The following is a 23840-nucleotide window of genomic DNA, read 5'->3' on the forward strand; positions in this document are numbered from 1 at the left end:
CAGAAAAACAGCACTGAAACGCCTTACGCAGAAGGCAGGCAAAGTCCAGCTGATACAGAAAGCCCTAAAAGAAACCTCGCCCGCACATGACAATTGACAAACAAAGCACTCCACCGACTAGTCACATGCTACAGCTCACGTGCAATATGTTGAAGCAGAGGAAGAACATATTAAAACCTAAAATATAAAACCAATGATCAACAATAAAATGCTACTGCATTTAAAATGTGTAATGGGCAGACCATTGAATAAATGATTTATGTTCTCATGTCTTTTGACGTGTGGTTAGATCTCCATTTTCCTAAGGTAAACCATTGACCCCTGTAAATAAGTAATTGAAGCAATGCATATGTATTTGAGTGTGGAGACCTAGTGTCTTTATATTTATAACCCTAATGTAACGCATCAAGGAATGTAATTCTTTAACAAAAGCAGTATTGCTATTTCTTGATCATGCCAGTTGTGCTGTTCTGAGTATGAGCTTTGAGCATACATCTATCACAAGTCATAGTACAGAATTTAACAGCGACCAAGAGAAATGCTTTAACTGTAGAGCATTTTCAGAATGTTACAGTGCTGATGTTGGGCACCAAACTGCTTTTTAAGCTTTAACCAATGGTTTGATCAAACGTTTCCAAAAAGTTTGAAATGTCGAGAATATTCTCTCAAAAAGTTTCTCCTCCCTCTTTCTCCCCCCTCTTTCTTCCCTCTCCCCCTCTCCCTCTGTTTCTACCCCCTTCTCTCCCTCCAAAAAGTCTGGCAAAATTGTCAAAGTTCCAGCGTTCCCATCAAGAGGCCATTTTCACCACCAGATGAAAAGTTTGCACATCTCTACTTGAGTCATTCTTCTTTATACCCCATATACAAACCTGTTCAGTAATTCTACTTCTCAGTATTTCATAACATCAATTTGAAAAATAAGTTGGCTCTAAGCTTTGGCAAAGCATTTAGAAAGATGTACATCATTTTATGCAAAAAGTGGTTGCTAATTTTTATAGCAAGCTATAGCATGGCGATTCCCAACTTCTACTGCATGCTCATCAGTATAGCACGAAAAACTGGCATTTTATCATTTTTTTGTATCGTGTGGTTAATTTGCTTTGCCAGATTATAGATTCACAACTTCTTAGTGTCAGGTAGTTCAGTGGTTCTTATGTTTTTCCAAATAGGTAGAATGTCAATTCATATATATATATATATATATATATATATATATATATATATACACACAAACTTCCCATTATGTATTATTTGTTATTTATATGATTATCACATGTATTACTGCTGTGAAGCACTATATAAATAAAGATATACATAGAATATATATATATATATATATATATATATTACTGTACCTGTATCTAAAATTCAGCCTGTCCCCCTGCCCGCAGGGTCATGTGACCTCAATTCACCCCGTGACTTCATTTGGTGCTGCGTTGCCATGGCGACGGGCATTAAATGACACCGCGGGGTCATGTTACGTCACATGACCCCGTGGTGTTATTTGATACTGCGTTGCCCGAAGGCGGCATCATTTAGGTAAGTGAGTTACAGAGTCCTCGCGCTGAAAAGCACCGGGGCCTCTGTAACCGCCTGCCCCTCCAAAAAGAATCTCGTGCACCCCTGGTCTAGAGACCACACTTTCAGAACCACTGAGGTAGCATGGAGGAGAGAAGTGGGGGGGGGGGGGGAACAGGGGAACATATCACTGGGGAAATGCCATGTAATTGTAGACTGTTTATTCTATGTATTGTATCCCTAAAGCTCGATTGGAAGCCAGATGTGCTTTTCATGGCATATTTCTGGCTAAATTATTTTTGAATCCATGGCAACGAGGTTATATAGCATGTGTGTATTTATCAGCGGTGGTGTCTAAACTAGAGAGCAATGATTAAGAAAAATTAGGGAAAGCATGTTACCTAAAAAGGTAAGAGCAATGTTACAGACTTAACTCTAATGGAAACAGGGTACAGGGCACACTCATTCCCTTACTGATATATATAGATGTACAAAATATGAGATGACATTATCAGTTCTATATTCACATGTTTTTCTCTCTCTCTTTCCCTTCCTGGAGGCTGATGATACATACATCCAGCTGAAGAAAGGCCTAGAGTACTTAGACCTAAAGGTAGGTAATCACAATTAGATTAGCCACATAATGTGTCTTCAGTGTTAATGAGCTCGTGTTGCTTAATGAGGTTAACGCAGGAAGGAACTGAAATGCATTGGTTTGCAGCCAGATCCTGCAGCTTTAAATCTTTATCATGTCAGAGGAGCAATCTATTAAAAAAAAGCGTTTATGAATGATGTGTCTTTATTGACAAACCACACTGCCCCTCCCCCCCACCCCTTTGCTAGTCTGAGACGAGCAGCACCTGGACATAATTTCCCCAGCGTTTGTATAGTTCAAGCTGCATGTATTCCCTCTTGGCTGGACAGTTCTCTCTTACTACGTATAATACTTATTTGCTTTCTTTTACCAATTACAAGTCCATCAAGTAACTTTTAGATGGAAATGATGTGGAAGTTTAACATTTTTAGTTCTTTGTCTTCTTAAACATCACAAATTGTTTGTCTATCTTCAGTTCGGTATGAAATGTGAAACGGACTCCATGCCCCTGAGATCTATAAGGCATCACATTTAGGGGACATTCTATATGAGCAGAACTGGTGATTGGGCTGTTTTCAGCCCAAATTCTCCATTATGAGAGCAGTCCAAGCGACATGTTTGAAGAAATATATATAATAGGTTACACTGTAAGCAGGGGATCTCCAGAGCTGAACCACGTTGTTTGCAGCTCCGGGAACCCCCTGCTTCTCAAGGTACTTTCCCCCGTAGGGAATGCTAGTATCTCTCTGCAGACTGAAGCGGCTGGTCACGCAAGCCAATAGGAAGACACAAGGGATGATGTCATGTTTTTCTAATGGCCCGTGTGACATGGGACATTTAAGCCACCAGTTGAATATCCCCAACTAGTCCAGCTGCTTCCGGCACCTCCTAACTGGGTAAGTTTCTCGGGAAGCAGGGGGTCTCCGGAAGTGAAATCAACGTGGTTCAGCTCCCGGAGACCCCCTGCTTCAAATATATAGTTTAAAAAATGGCGTTTGAACTGCTGCTTTGTCAGTACAATGCATGTGCAGCATTCACGGTGATAATGTCCAGCCTGTTAGGCGCTGGGCAGGCGCGCTCACGCTGGCCACTCTGAAACACATTGAGGCAATGTGTGTGGCCAGCGTGAGCGAGCGCCTGCGCATGCTCGGGTGCTTAGATGCTTGCAGAGCAAGCAAATTTGATTTTGTCGCTCGCAAGCACATCACGTGAGTGGTTCGCCCAATGATGGCGAGCCAGCTTTGTGACATTGTGGCCGCGCCCCCAGACGAGCGTGCACCCAGCCAGCCACGAATCGCCCGGCCGAACAGGGCGCAGCGCACGAGCGCCAGGTCGCCCACTCCCTGCCTGGCCGCAGCCTTAGGGCAAATCCTGATTTGGACAGTATGTATTCTGCTACATTCCCCTTTATTCATTTGATAAAAGTTGCATGCACAGATGCATCAATTGAAAACAGAATGGCACTCGTGTGTCCCATTAGCAATGAACTGATGTTCCCTATGTGGCAGATGAGATTAACGGGTTTCCAACCACTATTCTCAAACGAAGCATAAAGGGATGCAATTACATAAACCAAACTGAAGCAGTACAGCAGTGGCAACATTACATGTATAAGTCAGACTCTCACTCCCATGGGAAAAGGAATGGGACGCTGTTATCAGGAGAGCTGATCTCAAATGTGTTGTGAGCTTCTTTTTGTAAATGGTAAACCAAAGTGATACAATTAAGATTTTTATTTATGAATCTAACTGTTATATAATATATTAAGGCTGAATCTTTCTGAAAAAAAATAGCCTTGATTTGAAAGAACGGACCAAGGAATAATACAAAATAAGGAATGTTATATAATTTAGCCTTACCTTTTGGTTTTGGGTTGGGTGGATATTATCGGTGATACTGGAAGTAGCACAGTCTGTTGCAAAAATGTCTCCTCCACTCCCCTTTATCAGTTGCTTTCTATACTGGCCAACAGAGGCAGGGTTCAACCCATTAATGATAAAGCAGGACTCTGTATCATGATTTCAAGACTTGAGCTGCTATTAGTCCGATGAATTCATGGTTCTGTAACAGGGGCCCATCCCAGTAGGGTGACTACCATCAGTCAGATAAGGCAATGCAGTTGGGGAAGTCGCGTATGACATCACAAATCAAAGATGCATCTGTGCTAAAGAGAATATTAAAACTGTCTAGCTGGTTCTGTATGGATGGATGCATTTTGTATTTTAATAATTGAGGATACACACTGTTTTGCAGCACGCCATCGCTTTTAGCTCCTGAATACTGTGGATAGGAGTTTGACATGCAGACTGTTGTATAGCTTCCACATCCAATTAGCAATATCACATTAAATGCACTTTGCTGTAAGATGTACTAAGCATATTAGGATTCTCAAAATAATGTATACATTCTAATAGGCATTTTGTGCGTTGAGTTCATCTTCAGCAATGAAGGTGTTAAAGATGGAGTTTAAATCGAGCATACTGTGATTTCCACTGAACCTTTTTATGTTCTCTGCAAGTGCCTGAGATTTTTTATTTTTTTGCTTTGTTATTAAAAGACCAAAGCAATCCCCCATTAATACATAGTATATAATTAAAACATAGGTTCCTAAATTTAACATAATAATCTGGGACAAATGTTTACAGTTTACCATCTGCTAATAGTGGTTGGATGTACTGTACAGCTCCGTACTGTTGTGTAACTAGAAGTACAATGTTCTGTAAACTAGGACAGCTACTTTATCCTGTGATCTAGCCAATTAACCATACACAAAACAGGCGCTGTAAATGAAAAGCTCATTCAACCAAGCAATGAAACCTCGAGGTCCGGTTAACAGGAGTGGCCCTTAATGTTGTGCTACCACGAAGCAGAGTTTAAATAACGTGTGTGAACATTGTTGGCCGAGTTATACCATTTACATTACTGTTACAAACCAAATAATCAATAAAAATGTGAGGTCATACAGTACACAGTAGACAAAGTAAATTGCTTGTCATCAAAGCTAATAAAGGTTCCTCAAGAAGGTTCAGTTTTGTACATGTACATTTTAAGTTATGGTACTTCTACTAATGGACTAATATGATAGTTCTTCATAAATACAGTTGTACATAAGCTTTTGAGACCTCACAAACTCCATGTTCAAATGGATCCTCAAGAATATCTGAAGGAACAAATTGTAAAGTATTGGAAGCTCAAGTACATCTACAAATAACCACATGCAACAAAACTATAATTCACCAGCGTTAATACAGCTACAGTAACTCTGCACTGGCAATGCGTCCACAAATCACATCTGTAGGAGAGTTGTGTGTAATAAATATGGACTTTGGGATTTCCATAACATTTAACTTTTAATTTGAAACAGATTAAATATAATGAACCTCTGATCAACTTGGTTCACAGTGTGTTAAAGAACTCTACACCAGGGTTTCGATCAAGTATAAACGTAAGACGGCTTGTATAAGTTGTATGTGACCATTTCATGGCTTTGCGTATGCAGCAGTTGGCATTGAGAAGCATTATGGCTGCTGTTGCCTCACTGATTTGCTTCTCTGTAGGTTTTATTTTTCACTTTCAATGTATTTGTTTTGGTGTATCTGTGTTTGAGATTGCATACAAACTGTGGCTTGGCTCCTTGTGTTTAGTGCTATGTAATTACTTGTGTACAAGCAGATTCTGTTGCAATCTGGGTGACCAAATAGTTTTATTTCCCCATGCACCCAGTATTATTAATTAGATTGTAAGCTCTTTGTGGCAGGGATTGATAGTGTATGTTTTAGTTATTATACACAGCCTTGCAATATTTGCATTGTCCCAAAGATTTGTCCAGTCTTACAAGAGGCAAACAAGCCTTGTTTTTAAGTGTCTACTTTTTAACTTGAAAGGCACTATATCTTTTTTAAATTTTACATGGTCCTGTCAGACGTGAGGGTTTGATTTTGGTATGTAAGGTGAGTTTGTGATCTTGATACCCATAAAAAGTAACTTATCCACTTTCAAACAATAATTTCATAGATAAATTGACATTTCCCTTAAAAATACAGTAGGTATTGTTAATGAAGGAGCATTTAGAATTTGCTTGCATGTGCCAAATGCTTAGGGGTCTATGTGTCAACAGAGTGAACCGTGTGTTTTGATGCACTGTTAAGTGGGGCAGAGTGGCGGGATACAGTACGTAAGAACAGTTTCTTACATCTGTAGCATTTTAGACTTACACCACTTCCAATATAGCAGATTATTTTGGAGAAAATAATGGAGCGCAGAGATGCAGAATGTGATACATCTCAATGCATGTGCCATGTAATTCCTCCCCAACTCCTCCTACTGGCACTCCCCAAGTTGCAAACTGTGGCAGACGGGACAAAATTACTTTGATACACAGGTGTAGGAGGAAAATGCTCCGATTTTGCACCAAAATTGCCTGGATACATAGACCCCTTCACATCTTCGAGAAGCAAAAATGACATTTATTTCTTCCAAGATTTCATTTCTATTACTGTTTTGGCATATTTTCTTCTAAAAAATTTTTTATTATTATATATTTATTTTTTAAATTGGCAGGTAACTGGGAGAGACTATCTGAAGGATCGCTCTACTAAACCCGTAAGAGTCGCAGAAAGTGATGTTGATGTAAGTAAAACTGTTGTCATGAATACAAAACCATCTCAACATTTGCTTATTCAGAACCCCAAGGTATTGGAACACTTTGCAATGCATTGCGTTTTCAGCCACTTTAACAATAAAGGGGTTATTGCAGGGGTTATTAACTCCAGTCCTCAAGAACCCCCCCACCCCAATCAGGTCAGTTTTATCGACATCCCTGCTGGTGGCTCAATCGAAGACTGCACCACGTGTGCTGAAGCAGGGATATTCTTAAAGCCTGACCTGTTGGGGGGGGGGGGGGCGGGATATTAAGGACTGGAGTTGACAACCCCTGGGGTAATGTAGTGGGTTTGCCTCACTGGAATGTTTCCCACTGTGCTATATACTGTATGGCATTATATCCAGAGGTGGTTGCAGCATTTATCCTGCAAACTTTTTTTTGTTAAATAAATAAGTCATTTCTTACCTGTCTTTCACTAAAGTCTGTGCCCGCATTTTATTTAACCATATTTTATTGTTATTGTGTATTTTTCCTTTAGGTTAAACTGAGCATACTTTGCGAGCAAGATCGAATTCTGCAAGACTTGGAAGACAAAATAAGAGCTCTTAAGGACAATAAAGTAAGATAAGATCCTGCTTAACTCATCTTTATGTGAGCTAGAATACCCTGGACATAATCAGTGTTTGTTGTTCGGTACATTGTATGTGTGTATATATAAATGTGTCAGGAAATTATGATTTGTGTAAGATGGATGAATTTCCTTAGTGTTTTCCACATTCATGCAGCTGTTATATATCACATGAGCATTGTAAGCAGGATAGAATACATGAATACAGCGTAGTCTGTCTGTTTTGTAGGACAAGTTAGAAACCGTTCTCGAGGTTCTGCACAGACAAATGGACCAGTACAAAGACCAGCCCCAACACACAGAAAAGATTTCCTATCAGCAGCGTCTGCTGCAAGAAGACTTGGTGCAAATTCGAGCTGAAATGTCCAAAGTATCGACTGTAAGTATTTCTTTTACATCATCAATATATACTAGGTATTTGTGTGTGAGTATTTCTCGTGCACGGTAAACCTTTTACACCGGTTTACTTCCTTGCCATGTGGAGCCATTCACTACAGTTTCTATTTTATAAGTAGAGCAGCATGCCAGATAAGCCAAAGCTGTGACTAATTGCCTGATTCTATGTAGTTCCACGCGTCCGTTTAGCCCGTTTTTAAGCTGAAAATCACCATTGAGGCCAATGTGGATTTTCTGCCGAAAATGACCCCAACGGGCGCTTTGGAGTATATAGAATGACACCCTAAATATTGGTAGTCTTATCGGAAGAGATGGATAAAGATTTCTGTATCTCTGGCCTCTGACGTTGAGTATATGAAGGCCAATACCCACACTTCAAAACAAATCTCCCATTTCCTGCAGGATATGGAAAACGCGTGGAATGAGTACATGAGGCTGGAAAATGATGTGAGCCAATTAAGGCAAATGGTCCAAGAACAAATGAGCAGATCACTTTCTTCTCAGGTGAGGGGCTTTTTTTAATGGGTAGGAGAGTTCACTTCTGATTATGTAATTCAGCAGTTCTTCCTGCACCTCACTGTTGCTAATGTAAATAGGTTTAAGTGTTACTGCCCTGTCCCATCCAGTTAGCGTCCTATCCAGTTAGCATCCGTAGCAATGGTACTACAGAATTCTACAGGCTCACAAAGAGGAAGCCTATGTCCTATTAGGGTTATCCAGGTAGTAGTCCTGGAACGCAGAGGGATGGGCCCTGCTAAGAGGCCCACTGTTACCTCAGAAACAGTGCGCAAGAGTGGCGTGCAGTACCCCGCACCAGGATAATACTCCCACGGTTCATGATAGTAAGGGTAACACAAGATGAGGACCAATTGATACCGAGCGTTATGGACACAACGCAGAAGATGGTCACTTAAGATGATCGTAACAGCAACAAGCTTAAATAAACTGATGAACTGGTCTCCTCCTGAAGCACCACCTGAGAACCCCATATTGCAGCTTGTGTTTGCTCCTGAGAGTCTTTGCAACTTCATGAGGAGAATATTCCTGCAACCAATGAACAAGGAAAACAGTGCCCCCAGTGGCAAGACCAGGGAAAATAAAGAAATGCAGAAACAAAAATAAGCTATATTAACTGCGGAATATGTTGGCGCTTTACAAATGAACCATAATAATAATAAAATAAAACATTTTTCGGAGAGAAATGCAGTGTTGGTATGGTGCCGCCATTAATTGGCTAATGAAAAGAAAAAGCAAAAACACCAAGGATAAGATTTGCAAAATGTGACTTCTGGTTATTCATAAAGATTGTCTAATCTGCACGCCAGGGATATCTCTGTTCTTATTTTATTCAAAATAAAGCAGATCAATGTTTACTAAAACTATATAGAACAATGGCTGTATACTCGTTAATCTAGACTTGGAGAAAAACATTATGAAAGGGAGAAAGATAAAGCAATATAAATCTAATGACAAAGCAATATAAATCTAATGACAAATCTGCATAACAAATTGTTCTTATTTAAAATTCCGTTTTAAACCAGCAACCTTTGCGGCTTGACTTTTTTTTTTGTATACTGGGAATTAGAGCCGCCCCTGATTTGAACCACGCTACTTATAGCTCTAAGGGACCCCCTTGTCCCAAAGTCCTTTCCATTTTTAATTCCCCAGACCAGGGGGGCGCAAACTTTTTTCCCTGCGCCCCCCTGACAGCTGTCCCCTCGCTCCCGCGCCCCCCCCCCAACCCCAACTTACCCGCGCTCCGGCGTAATGACGTCACGTTGCCATAGCAACGTGACGTGACATGACCTCGCAGCGTCATTTTGACGCCGCGTTGCCATGGCGCCGCAGGGAGGAAGCCGCCGGAGCCACGGTAAGTTAGGTTTACAGAGGCCCTGCAGCTCCCCCAGCACTTAATTTAAGTGCCTTCGGGAAGCGCGCGGGGCCTCTGTAAACCCCGTGCCCCCCGTCGGCAGTGTCGCGCCCCCCCTGGGGGTCGCACCCCACAGTTTGCGCACCGCTGCCCCAGACAATTGTCCAGGAGAAACAATATGGCTAGCTGGGCAAGTCAAACACGGACAGCCAATAGAAAGACGCAGCGTCATCGAGAGATGATGCGTCTTTCTTTTGTGACCTCAGCAGCCTAATAAAAATGTAATAATATATCTATATTATATCAGAATTTTCTCCGTGGTCACAGTTGTCGCCACAAACTGGGAAAGAAACGCGTGACACTTCTCCACATGTCCCACAAAGACCTACATGAATAGAGGTCGTATCTCGGAAGACTGAAGGAAAACTGTAGATGTTGCTCAGATATCACAAATCACAAAGAGTGCTACTAATTGCCTCTTGAAAAACGTAGAAATGCATTGAATACTGCATAACAGTCACGTGACCATTGTGCAATTCAATACACAAATATGTTTTAGAAGCATTGTATGTGGTTCGTGCCAATATCCAGAGCAGCATCTATCTGTTGAGACTTACAAGCTACGCCCTTTATGCAAGTTAAATTCTGAAAGAAAAAGTGTATGAGCGTTGCTAAGAACGTTTGTTTTTGTCATTTAGGAAAAGGCTCAGATGCAAAAAGACTTATGGAGAATTGAAGATGTTACAGGTGGTCTCAGTGCAAATAAGCTAAACTACAAAATTCTTGTAGAATCGTTTAAGAATCCAGGTAACAATGATGTGTAAAACACTCTTGACAATTTATTCATAGTTTGCTTATTGCATATTGCAGGTTTTTATATTCATTGTGTTATTGGTGCTGTTTGCAGTGTGGTGGTTTCACAGTTGAATCGAAATAAAATGGTTATGTTGACTTCTCCCATTTAGTTTCGGTACCCCTGACCCAAATTGAAAACCAGAGTTTAAAAAAATAATAGTTTAAAGATGGGTAAATGGATGTGCGTGAAACACAAATTGTCTGCCTTTTAGTTGTATGGAACGTTTGTGGGATGCAAGTACGGTTGCGCTTATAGTGACGGCGACGCGACAGATTACCTCACCCGTTGACGGCGCCATTGCGAAAGTTGTAATCAGGTTTGGAGACGTCGCTGGCTATAAGGGAGTGAAGTCAGCAAGGGGGAAGGCAGAGGGGCTATGTGATTGGCTTATAGGCAGTCACATGGGGAGACCGTTTCTGCAAAATCAAATTCTAGTAAATCCAAGGATTTTGGTAGCACCGTCGCGTCCACTATAAGCGCACGCGACGGCTTTAATACAATTGTTTTGAAGCAACGTTGCGGCACCGGCACTATAAACGCAGTTTTAGGCCGCGTCCATGTTTAGTGCTTGCGGGCGGAGGCGCGCTTCCGCTCTGCACTGAGCCCCTACAGCCGCATTGAGAGCGGATTTAGTAGGGGCTCGCCTACGCTTCCGCGCGCTTGCGGAAGAGTAGGTCTTAGGGAAATGTAACATTTTTCCCGCTTGCCGGAGTGCAGGGCCGGTCACGTGAGCGGTTCGCCCAATGAGGGCGAACCAGCTCCGTGATGTCACTGGCCCGCCCGCCGACACGCCCCCGGACGGCGCGCTGTCAAGGCCAGGGAAAGCACCCGCTTTCCCTGAGCCTCAGCGCGCCTCCGCCCGCTCGTCAGAACCATGGCCGAGGCCTTAGAGTTGTCTGTGATTCAAATAAGAGTTTGCACACTACATAAATGTTTCAAAATTATGTTTATTATGAGTAATATGTGCAATGTATCTGGCTTTTCTGTGTCTCTCCCAGAAAGAAAAACCGTGCCTTTGGGTCCTTCACCATTTGTGCCTTCCAGGACTACGGCGTTTACATCAGTTCACAGCAAATCCACATCTCCACAGAACCCTCCATCGAGACTTGTCAAACACACACTAGAGGTGGGATTGTATCCACAGCCCTACTCACAGCCAAGGTCTCTCTCTCAGCCGCAGCTACTGGAGAAATGTGATCCCTACCTCCAGTCACCAACCAGACTACAACCAAAGTTTGTGAGTGTTAATGCTGAGGCTGAACTAGATTCATGTGCAAATATGATGCCAAAAATGTTTTCTCGCACAGTAACAAAGGCAACAAATCTAATGAAATACCTATTTCTTACAGTACGCATTGATGTAATTACAGGAGATCCTGAATATGTCATGAATTCATTCACTTGAAAAAAAAATTACGATTCATTTCTAATCTGTAGTATTAAAATTCCCTTGGCCGTTGCATAGATGGAGGACTTCTACACTATGGGAATCTACATAATCAGTTGTTCGAATCTGCTATTTATCTTTTATATAGATACATATTGAGCTGAAGGAGTAGCTTGGTGGTAATGTCTTTGAATTGGGTGAACCAGGTTTGAATCCCATTGTCTGCTCTCCTTGTGACCCCAGTCAAGCCACTTTAGGCCATATTTACCATGCAGTGCTATTCCGTAAGACACTTTCCAGCACTGGAAGACAATAATTATTCATTTAATATCAATGTTGAGTGATTATGCAAGCTGAACAAAGCCAAATGAATTCATATGCTCTTCTGACAAAGTATCATAGTTAAAACGGCAATTCCCCCCCCCCCCCCCTACACTTTTTGTTCTTTCCCCCCATCCCCCAATGGGGACTGGGGGGTGCCCTGGAGCCGAACCACATTTTTTTCCCTTCTGAATGACCCCCCTGGTTCTTATAATACTTGTCGGTGAGGGTAACCTGGTTTAAGTATGCGCAGAAACAGAATGGCTGCCAAATCATAGGCCAATAGGAATCGGCAATGTCATAGATTGTGGCTTCCTATTGGACGGCCATATAAATCCTCTTTTAAAACCAGCAAGAAATACTGGTTACTTTGCTAGTAAGTATCTCCGGAACAGGGGGCCCCTGAGCTTAAAATGGCATATTTTGGCTACATGGGATTCTAACCATCTGCATATTGCCAGTCCTGTAAAAAAAAAATTAGTGTGGGGGCAGGGGTGGGGGGGGGGGGGAGGGGGGAGGGGGGTGGGGGGGAGGGGGGAGGGGGGTGGGGGGGCGGGGGGGGGGTTGTCTGCATTAAAGTTAGTTTATGTATTTTTTTCTCCCACCCTTATTCCTTTCATACCACTTTGCCACAAATCTGTTATTAATGTAACCTGCACCAAATTAACAGGGAGAGGATGCACCGCCCCGACCGCCTCTTCCGGACATGTATAGCCCAGATGACCCAGATCCACCTCCCGTCATACCTCCTCCTCCATCCGTATTGCCACCTCCAAGAGAGTCCTCAGTCATTAGACATACATCGGTGCGTGGCTTGAAGCGGCAGTCTGACGAGAGGAAGAGAGACCGGGAAATTGGACAGGGTGTGAACGACGACTACGGGGTAAACATTTTCTTGATAATCATCAAACTCCAACACGGTCTTTAAAATGACTCTTACGGCGTCATATGCGCCAATTACTTTGTTTTGCTTTATGTAAAGCTTGGAACTAAGCTCTTAAGGTTCTCTATTGTTTCTTTTGTAAAGCAAATGCTTATTGGGAACTTTTTCTTACTACACCACACAATAAGATATAAAATGCACTGTTTAAGATTGAGTATTACTAGGACCATTCGAACCCTTCACCTATTCGTTGGTGTGGTTTCCTGTTCATTGGAGAAGAAGAAACTTCAAGCATTAAATGCTGTTTAAAATAATTTTTCTGTGCAGAAAGTTTAAACTTAAAGAACAGAAAAATATCAGTGTTTTAACAGTATTAATACATGCATTTCTCTTTTTTTTCTGTGGTCACCATATACACTTTTGTGTCCTAAGTACTGCAATGCAACATCTGCAACAATAACTCTTTAGTTAGGTATGCAATCCTTATTATATGATTTCGAACTACCCTATTTGGTCATCTACCTGATAAACGTCTTAACATATCTTGCATTCCGAAAGGAACATTTCAATAGTAGAGAAGGTTTTGTAGTTTTATCATGTTGCGGAAATGGAAAATCACCTTCAATTGTCTCTTGATGGAACATCGTGGATAAACTGTACTTACAGGTAGAACTTCGAACATATTTGAGCGAACCTGAGCTTGCAACAATGGGGGATGATACCAGCCAACCAGCATCTGGTTTTCTGAGCTCTGATGGTGGATATCAAACATTGCCTACCAGAGGTAGGATCATTACTTGCTAGAAACGCAAGACATATGACCAACCTAAACCCAGATATGTCATCTTCTGAATATGCTGAATAACGCTGTTAATCCCAATATTGTTTCTTGCCACATTCGTGATCGATTGAGACAAGAAACCCTATTTTTATGTTGAGCTAGAAACAAAATAAATCTTTACTGTTATAAAGAGCATGTCAAACAAACCATCTAGTGACGAATTTCTTAACCTTATTGAGTAAAAGTACATATCCTTTGCTGCCGGTATGGTTGTACTGTACCTACCCAGCTGAGGGTAGAAATGTCATCTCTGAACAATCAAGAGTGTCATTATACTTATTTGCTTTACCATCGTGTTTTACCATAAAGGTTTATCTGGGTCGACTTCCAGATTGCACCAGTTGTCATCCATTGCATCTTACGCTACACTTCGAAGAGGGATGAGTGCAGACTGTTCCAAGGTAACTGGGATTTCTTTATGTTTTGAGGCACTGAGTGGGTTGTGTTCAGTCCGCAGATGTAATAGAGAATATACTGACAGAATTGCAGGTCTTCTGAGCCAAAACACTGCCCTGTTTCATTTTGACATTAAATCACCAAGTGTTCACCAGACCTCAGGCAGCACGGTTACATTGACGGTTCCCCCCACCTGCTGATCAATTTTATTGAAATACATTTTCTACCCATTTTTCTTGAAACAGGATAGACCAAAAAGTGCCTTTGAGCGCCTATACTCCGGGGACAACCAAAGAGGCAAGATGAGCGCAGAGGAACAGCTACAACGAATGAAACGACATCAAAAGGCCTTAGTCCGCGAACGCAAGAGAACGCTCAGCCAAGGAGAGAAACACTCGGGCACAAATCGGTCTTTCATCCGGCCCATTTCCGCAGATATAAGCTCAGTATGTTAGCAATGCACCGAGGATCACCTTAGAAAATTAACCTGTAGCTTTTTATAGTAAGCACTTTAACCGCAATGTGCATGGTACCTGAGTTTTACCGCTCTTTTATCTAGGATATTGTTTGACTAAAACAGCATTATGGATACTTGGCTGAGTAAGGGATACATACATAGTTATAGATGGCCAGTCGTGAAAGTGGGTTTGAAAACGTATGTAGTAAAATGGGAGTCCATAGTGGAACTTATTGAAACGGTTGCAAATTGGATGTAATGTAATGGATTTGGGATCGAGATGATAGGATTTCTAAAGTAAATAGATCATTATTTTTTTTATTTTACAGAGGCATGTAAACAACAACCTTCCTCATACAGAGGTCACTCATAACCATCCTTGCTTTTAAGCTCTTACAAAGCACAACCTTACTGACTGCAGTTTTGCACATTTTTAGGGTACAAATCTAATCTGTAAAAAAAGGCTTCAGCACAACAGGATTAAACAAGTATAATTTAGCCCCCTGATTTTCTGGGGGTGCGTTAACGTATCAGTTATTAATGTACTTATGAGGCTTTTAATGGAACACAGAAATAAGACAGCTCATAAATGAAAAAGTGCGTAAATTGTCCCTGTTTACTGACGGGCCTATGTACTCAGCGTCGCAAATGGAATTTTAGGCGTAAAATTGATGCACAGAAATCACGCATTATATTGCACTTGTGTGCTTCCATGTACTAACCTTTCTGTTCCTATTGTGGCCTTAAGCGTCAAAAATGATATGTAAATGTATGACGCACAGATGTAAATGGTGTTTACTAAAAACAAAAAAAGCTGTGCAATGGTTTAACCTGCATCACAATAATCTGCATCACAATAACCTGCATCACAATAATCTGCAAAGGTGAATATGGCGTTAATCCTAAACACACTGTTTATATTGGCGCAGAATTAAGTTGCTATGTATCAACCAAAAATGTATTTGGCTCTGCACAGATGTTTCATTAAATAGGTTAACAAAATGTATTATTTTCACATTATGGCTATTCTGAATAATAGAGCACTTCTATTTACTAATACTACAAAACACAGACATCATTCTGTTTTAATTTAAATGGTATCAATTAGGTGTTTAACGTGACACAATGTGGGAAACTTCATACATATGACGTATAGTTGGTTGTTTGAAATAAAGTCCCATAACAACTCTCATACATACCACACAGTTTATATTGCGTTATAAAACAAAAATGAAGACTCAAAAAAAAAAAAGCTTATTTATATAATGTTTGTACATGGGCCCCATAGTTGTGCTCTGTAATGGTCTGCCGGGCGATTTGGCAGAGGAAAGGTTAGTGGGAAAGGTTAGTGGGGCTAACATTGTAGTCCATAATTTCTTATTGCCAGTACTGTGATCTAAGATTATTTGTGATAGGTATTGTAGAGTCATGAAACATTGGATCCATGACAGGACACCTACTAAAAAGAACAGAGCACTTTTGCGTGTATGTATATAATATGTGTGTGTGTGTGTGTATGTATATATGTATATATATATATATATATATATATATATATATATATATATATATATATATATATATATATATATATATATATATATATATATATATATACACACACACATACATACACCTGTATACATACACACATTTCATTGGTATCATACTAGCACTGTCTGCAACTCTAGACTTCCACTACTTGAACTACTTTTCTAAGGTTATACTTTTCTGTCTAATTCATTGCACAAGTTCTCCTGCTTCTAGTATTATCACTCATCTTACTTGTTGCCTTTCTTTTTTACGTTTACAGATAGTATTAATTTGTGCGCAGTTTTCGCTAACTGGTATACTCATTTTTGCCAGGCTTTATTTGCATTGTAGTAGCTTTTGCATTAATTATTTGTGCCTGTTAATTGCAACCTAATTCTCTACCCCACTTTTTTTATCTTTCAATAACATTCATTCACCAGCCCATTCTTCATCTTTAGTGGTGTCAAATAGTTTTGGAAGTGTTACATATTCTGATACATATCCAGTTTGCATCGTTCTTAATGGTTGATCATAATAATTGATATTTTTAGTATTTGCGCTTAGTGTAGATGTTATACATGTACATTTATTAGACCTGTCTGGTTATTGAAGACCTGCCACACAGTATGTTGTATGTCTTTCATATTAATTTAAAGTAATTTGCTTAGAAAAATCCATTTTGATTTAGTATTACGTCATATCATGAAGCCTTTAAAGTTATATACATTGCAGATGGTGAATGGATAAAATAACACCTGTGGTTCTGACCTTAAAGCCGTAACGTTTATTTTAAAACAAATGGCACTTTTGACATCATACTTCAGCATTATTTATGCAGCACCCTTTGGGTGGAACTCTGGCGTCACATCCGGTGCTTTCAGCCACCCACGCGGCATCTGCCCAAGTGACGGTGGGTGAAAGACCATTATTGCACTGTCATTCTGCAGTCGCAAGTTTGCATACTGCGAGGAAAAGTCATATTTCCAAACCACCTACAGTGAGACCACAGCAAATACTTATCATATTCTCCCCCCCCCCCCCTCTATCGTAGTTTATTGTTCCTCGCAGTTATCTGATCTTCAATTCCCAAAAGTAAAAAACCAGAAATAGACTGTAGTATATAATAAGGGGTTTAACTCCACAAACCAGGAGAGCAATAACAGAACCGAAATATTATGAGACAAGTTAGCATTGCAGAATACTGTCACTTTTTTGGACAAATGTTTTATTCAACTTTTAATTTGGCTATTTGTCTTTTACATTGTTCAGTTTATCAGAACCTTTATTTTATTTTTTAAACCTGTTAATGCAGCATCAGTGCTTTCTAATGTACACATCTCAACACAATAAAAAGAGCAGCTGCAATTTAACGGATTCATGTATTTTCTTTTTTACTTCTGTGAAATTGGGGTATATTGTTAACAATAAAGCCTGGATGAAATGAGTACTCATGGTAGATCAGTAAAACAATGCATTTTTTGATTTGTTTAAGCGGTTACACTGTAAACATATATTTAAGAAAGGCACAGATTGGTGAATAATGTTCAATATAATTTGAGAGCTTGTGCATGAAGGTTTTCTATCGCATAGCACTGTACAATTGAATTCATGTTTTGGTGGGTATGCCATGAGCATTTATATTTGCAGTATTACAATATTTTCAATATGTTATTAATCTCCAATTCTTACAAAAACGTAACTTTTTCGCTCCAAATATTTTACGGAGAAGTTTGTGAAAATTGAATCTTCTATCCTATTCAATATCTCTTGTTCCCAGAAGATTAAATATAAAATATTGGCATTTTAGAGGGATCCACAGCTATTTTATAAGCATTTTTGTATATACTGTAGGTGGGACCAGTTCTTACAAGGAGGTATCAGTGCATGTATATTTGTGTATGTTTCATAATGCTTTCTAAAGGTTCGTCCCAGGGACGTAAGCAATGAAATGCTATTTTTTGGATGGTGAAATCAAAAATATTTCTTCCTGCATTGAAAGCTGTTAATTATGTATTTTGCTTTAATGATCACCTTTTATACAATGAAATATAAATATAAATGTATGTGTTTGCTTTTGAATACATTTTAAATATTGAAGTACACCTTTTTAAATACTTACTCGACCTGTTAAAAATAAATTTGGAACAAATTCTTTTTAAATACCTTTATTTATTTGTTTTTAGTCTGGAGGCCTTCATCTTTAGTTTGTGGTGTCATTTAGGATGATAAAATGCTACGCAGCATTTTTTAAGGTTCTTTCTACAATGATTTTCCTTTTGCAAATCTATTATATATTGATAGTTAGTATGTCTGGTACCAATACCATGTGGAATTTGCTTCTTTTCCCCTCGATTCAGACTATTTTAGGCCATTATGTTACATTGTCCAAAGTCTTACTATGCTGTGACATGGGTGCTTAAAATCCAATATATAGATCACAGTAGAATTATGACCTACACTACTTTTCTGGTAAGCAGAACAGTAGTTAAATATAGTGAATGTGCATCATAAAGAAGCTTGGAGTGCGAAGGTTTAAATTGCATTTTAATGGTTACCAATGAAATGTCATTTCTCATCTGATAAATGTAGATATAAAGGTATTTCATAAATCATATTTTAAGTGGACGTCATAGACGTACATGTTGCATTTCCACAGATGGGGACATATAGCTTTTATCTTGTTGTATGGATGTGGACCGCTAACCTGTTTTGTGTCTTATCAGTGGAAGCGGGAACAAGAATTTGATATGCAGTTGTTGGAGAAAGCAGCACGTGGGGGAGAAAGCAAACATGCAGAAGAAAACGACTGGCTAACGGTTAAGGCTGTACATGTCACAGAATTAGATCTGGAACCTGAACTATATGATTTTGACATTAGCAAAGAGGTAAGTGTGCGCTTTCACTTTCTAAACGTCAGTGGGTAAACCGACGACTCCTGTGTTAAAATTAAGAATGAGCACATTCACTGGTCTTTTGGTTTAATTTAACTGGCTTATAATTTTTGAAAGAAAAAAAAAAACCCGTAAAATAAGCAGGAAATGAGTTTTAAATGCATGCAAACTTTTCACATGCGGAAAAGGTTTGGATTTTTTTTGGTGGGCAAACACAAAAGTTTGACTAGTCTTATTTATGTATTGAAAAAATAAAAAAGATAAGTATCCACGGATCGAGCTTTTCTTGGACTTTGGCTCGAAGTTTGCTCAGATTCTGCACAAAGTTTGTATTTCAAACCCATTCTCATTAAAAGTGTTATTAAATGTAGCACATTTTTCAAGATACAATGGGGCTTAGGCCTCGGCTATAGTAGAACGTGCTAGCTACCGCGCTCCTCGGCGCAGCGCACACTCGCCTGCAGCAGGAGATATTTCCTGTTCTGCAGGCAGAGGCGACAGGGAGGCGTGTCAAGGGGCCGTGACATCACAGAGCTGGTTCGCCCTCCTTGGGCGAACCGCTCACGTGACCCGACCATCGCAGGAGAAATACAAACATGTTTGTAGCGCGAAGCGCCGATCTGCCCATAGCACATGTGCACAAATACATTGTCGTCCTAGTGTTTGTCTCGGGCGAGCTACATAGCTCGCGCCATCTCCCGCACTACGGACATAGCCTTAAGCCGCGGATATAGTATGTGTGCTTGACGGACCATCCGTAGCTTAAGAAATCTGTGGCCTTTAAGATTTCTATGACAGGGAGGCGTGGCTGAAGCGAGGCCATGATGTCACGAGGCTTGTTCGCCTTCATTGGCTTAACCACTCTCGTGACCCGGCCGTCATTGTCTTGCGAAAAATCTGCCTCGCCATCGTGCGCTCTATGACCTGCCTGCCTCATTGAGATGCAGCCTTTTTTGTCGCCGCATGCGCGCTCGCACGCAGTATGGAGGCGCCCTTATTTTGTAAGCTCCGTTACCATTGTACCGAGCGACCTGCATGGAAAGCCCCATTCTATTCCCAGCTCAGTCTCCTAACATGAATTTCAAAGCACGGACATGAAAGCACCCGAACAAAAACACAGTCGAGACTTCAGTGTTGTGTCTGCGTTTTGGTTTGGTGAACAAAACCAAAAGTATTTGAACAGATTCTTATTATTAAATTAAAAGTATTTCAGTGAACACGCTTTTCCAGGAATTTTATGGCTGGGTATTAGTCACAAGTTTGCAAGGGTGTTAAAGGCTGCATCTTGTAAGAAAGGAATATGATGTGGCTTTTTTCTCCTGTGATGGCTTTTGGTATTTTGTAATGTGGCTTTGGAGCATGTGTTTTGGGCACTCGGGCAGGGAAGAGGTTAGCAAAATAAACCAATTACTTTCTGCTTTCTTGGGTAAGTGGAGTATAGCTCTTCTGTTCTGACCTGACCAGTTTTTTTACTGTTTATTACTGTTTCAGTTGACTCTAAAATTGGGGGCGACGTTCAGCATTCTCGCCAGACAATGTTGCTCTTGGTGTGACAACCATCCAAATCCATTAATTCGCGCTGCTGGGAAATGTCCCCTGATGAGTTATTGGTATAAAGAAATCTCCTAGTACAGGGGGGCGCAAACTTTTTTCCCTGCGCCCCCTGCCATCGGCCACCTCACCCCCACTTACCTCGGCTCCGGCGTCATGACGTCACATGACCTAGTTGCCATGGCGACGCGTGTGAAGCCAAGGTAAATAAAGGTTTACATAGCCCCTGCAGCTCCCTCCGGCACTTAATTTAAGCGCCTTCGGGAAGCGCATGGGGCCTCTGTAAACCGCCACCCCCCAGGTCCCCCCCCCCAGTTTGCGCACCGCTTTAACACAAACCAAGTCTGTAGAGTGTGACTTGTGTCTGGGATGTTTTCTTGGAACAGCTTCAGTCTGCGCAATGTAATCTTACATTACAATAATCTATATTGGCACTTGCTTTCTCTATTGATATGAACACGGGGCGGGCTGTGGGTGCCGCCTAATCAAACACCTCAAACTTCTTTTGGCCGGCCTACGTGGCACTGGTGGGTGCTTCAACTATGCTCAACAAGGAGCCACTGGGCCACAGGCGGTCAGCAGCCTTGGACACTGTTGGCTATTAAATCAAATTGCTGCACCAGTGAATTTCAGCATATTGCCCTTTATTCACACGTGCGCATTATCATTTTGCTACAAAATTACCTCGATGTGTGACTCAAATGCATTGTATTCATTTTGAAGCTAACAAAACTGGAAAATAGATCTGTAAACAAAAGTACAATGAAACTGGTATTTTTATATTAAATACACAAATATGTTGTAGATAGTGTGAGACACGTCATTTTTAAATTGTGTGGAGAACTCTTTGGGCTGTCAGCGTATATGTTCATTAACACAGTGTACTAATTGTCATTTGTAATGGCTATGAACCAATATGAGAGCCATTCATACATACAATGGTAGTGTACTGCACTTTCAAAACCTCTCGCCTCTACCTCGTGTGTATACCTCGCTGGTCATTTCTTCATGTGTACATCTGTAAAATAGACCACAGCGGTGCACATGAAGGCGAGACATGTGAGGTTTCGACAGCTCGTGTTGGTCCATTAAAATCTGCACCAGATCTGTACTAATTCAGCAGCAGTTCCCCTACGGCCCTCTAAAGAGCATGACTGGCCATTCCAGCTCTAAACAAGTCAAAATATTGATCAGAACTTGAGCTGTGGAGCCGATTCTGTGAGCTCGTGAGGGTTTTAGTCCCACTCATCTGCATGGAGGTCATCTCTCTCAAGCACTTGGATGTGGCTCCACTTATTGAGTAGGGTGTGCGACTCCTACTCTCTGTAGACTCCTACTTGGGTCGGAGGAAACATGCTGTGATCGTAGTGCCATCTTGTGGTTTTCACATGGTATTACATAGTTGACCTAAAAAAAAGTATGCTCAAGAAGGGTTTGTTATATTTAGGCATTCTGGGTTTCTGGGATTCTTTTTGGTAAAATATGTTTTTGTTTTTCCGTTGATTTTATTTATTTTTAAAAACCTGTGTGCGCATCAGTGGTAAAAATTCCATACATGTGAATTCGGTGTTAATTGGTGCATTTTCCCTTGTGTTGCCTTTGTCTCTGACATACATCCGCGCTGCTCCAGCGCCCCTAGGCACTTAGCTGTGGGGCTGCCTCCTTGCTGCCGCCCTCCTTCTTCTGAATTGCAGCGTCAAATGACGCTGCGGACGTCAGCAACGTGACGTCGCACAGCGTTGCCATGATAACGCAACGTCATGATTTCATTTGACACCGCATTGCCATCGCACCGAGACTTTGTGTGACATCACGTTGGTGACGTTCCCGTGGGCATTTGACGCTGAGATTTGAATTTAGGAGGGCGGCAGCAAGGTGGCGGCCGCTAAGGGCCTTCCCATTAGGTCCGATTGACCCGAGAGCGCAGCAAATGTATATGGGGCGGACATTTTTTTTGGCGGCCTGGGCCTAATGGGAAATCTGCCACTGTACAAGAGATGGCGCTCAATGCAGCGTTTCCTGTTTTTTTTAATCCATTTTAACTGGAAATGCAAGATGATCAGGCGGTGGTGTTTTTCCGGTTTAAACTAAATCCGGAAATCCCTAATTATATCGCATTTGTAACTGGATACCATTGAATATTTCTTCATCATTTATAAAAAATAATAAATCTACTTAAACCGGCAGACCAAGCAATATTCTACATGTGTTTTTATAATAAATCAGTTCTGTACTATGAGAAAATACTAGCAGTTAAAAGAAAAAACTTCTGAATTTAATTTTTAATGCATTATAATGTAACAAGCATTTTTGGTTTCTATATTAACCATTTACAAAGTCTTATCCCCTTCCTCTTCTGAAACAGGCCCTGGTACACCCCTTTTTGAGCCCTGCTCTCTCGCTAGCAGTGCACCAATTGTATCTAGTGAATACCTGGTCACATGATCTTCCCCACAGAACTTTGCCTGTTTGGTTCTCTTCTGCTGCACTGACAGAAATTTAGTGAACCCCCCGAGCCGAATCTTTGCCGATCGATCACAGGATCAAGCTTCTTTTGTGTAAAAACCTACCCGATAAAATACTTTGTAGTACACAAAGAAGTGCAAAAGAAGTTATATCAGTGGCGCTCAACACTGTAATGATCAAAGCAATTCTAATAGATATTATAAAATATATATATTTTATCATTACAGTGTTGAGCGCCACTGATATAACTTCTTTTCCACTTCTATAGCCTGACTAGGGGTCAGGGTTATATCACCGGCTGCCAGCTCACTGTGGGATATAACGCTACCTATTTGGTTTTTTTTTACACAAAGAAGTGCAGACTTTGCACTCTGTATTGTAAATCTGTGAAAAGAGGAGGTAACTAAGTCATGTGCTCACGTGCACACACAGAATTGTAATATACACTTTTTAACGAGTGTTTCATCTTTAAAGCAGCAATACGGGTTTAATTAAAAAATATATATTATATTTTTTTTTATTGCAGGTTTGAAGTAGGTGATCTCTGGTGCTGAAGTGCAGGTTTGAAGTAGGTGATCTCTGGGGCTGAAGTGCAGGTTTGAAGTAGGTGATCTCTGGGGCTGAACTACATTTAAGCTCAGGGGACTC

General features: G+C 40.7%; 1 protein-coding gene across 9 annotated transcripts in view; it reads left to right on the top strand.

Annotated features, from left to right (window-relative positions):
- The window catches only part of PLEKHA7 (pleckstrin homology domain containing A7), a 326584-nt gene that overhangs the window by 276345 nt on the left and 26399 nt on the right, over nt 1–23840 (top strand). For 6 of the 9 annotated variants that reach the window (XM_075567721.1, XM_075567724.1, XM_075567726.1 and 3 more), the window contains 12 exons: nt 2074–2131; nt 6674–6742; nt 7255–7335; nt 7574–7723; nt 8143–8244; nt 10309–10417; nt 11465–11703; nt 12845–13057; nt 13724–13841; nt 14208–14299; nt 14540–14740; nt 19008–19169. In XM_075567721.1, the coding sequence (XP_075423836.1) occupies nt 2074–2131; nt 6674–6742; nt 7255–7335; nt 7574–7723; nt 8143–8244; nt 10309–10417; nt 11465–11703; nt 12845–13057; nt 13724–13841; nt 14208–14299; nt 14540–14740; nt 19008–19169 (1594 nt within the window). Of the gene's footprint in view, nt 1–2073; nt 2132–6673; nt 6743–7254; nt 7336–7573; nt 7724–8142; nt 8245–10308; nt 10418–11464; nt 11704–12844; nt 13058–13723; nt 13842–14207; nt 14300–14539; nt 14797–19007; nt 19170–23840 lie in introns of those variants that run through there. The other 3 variants (XM_075567722.1, XM_075567723.1, XM_075567729.1) reach the window with 2 other exon arrangements.

This window comes from Ascaphus truei, chromosome 12, assembly GCF_040206685.1.
Source record: "Ascaphus truei isolate aAscTru1 chromosome 12, aAscTru1.hap1, whole genome shotgun sequence".
In the NCBI taxonomy this organism is placed as follows: domain Eukaryota; kingdom Metazoa; phylum Chordata; class Amphibia; order Anura; family Ascaphidae; genus Ascaphus; species Ascaphus truei.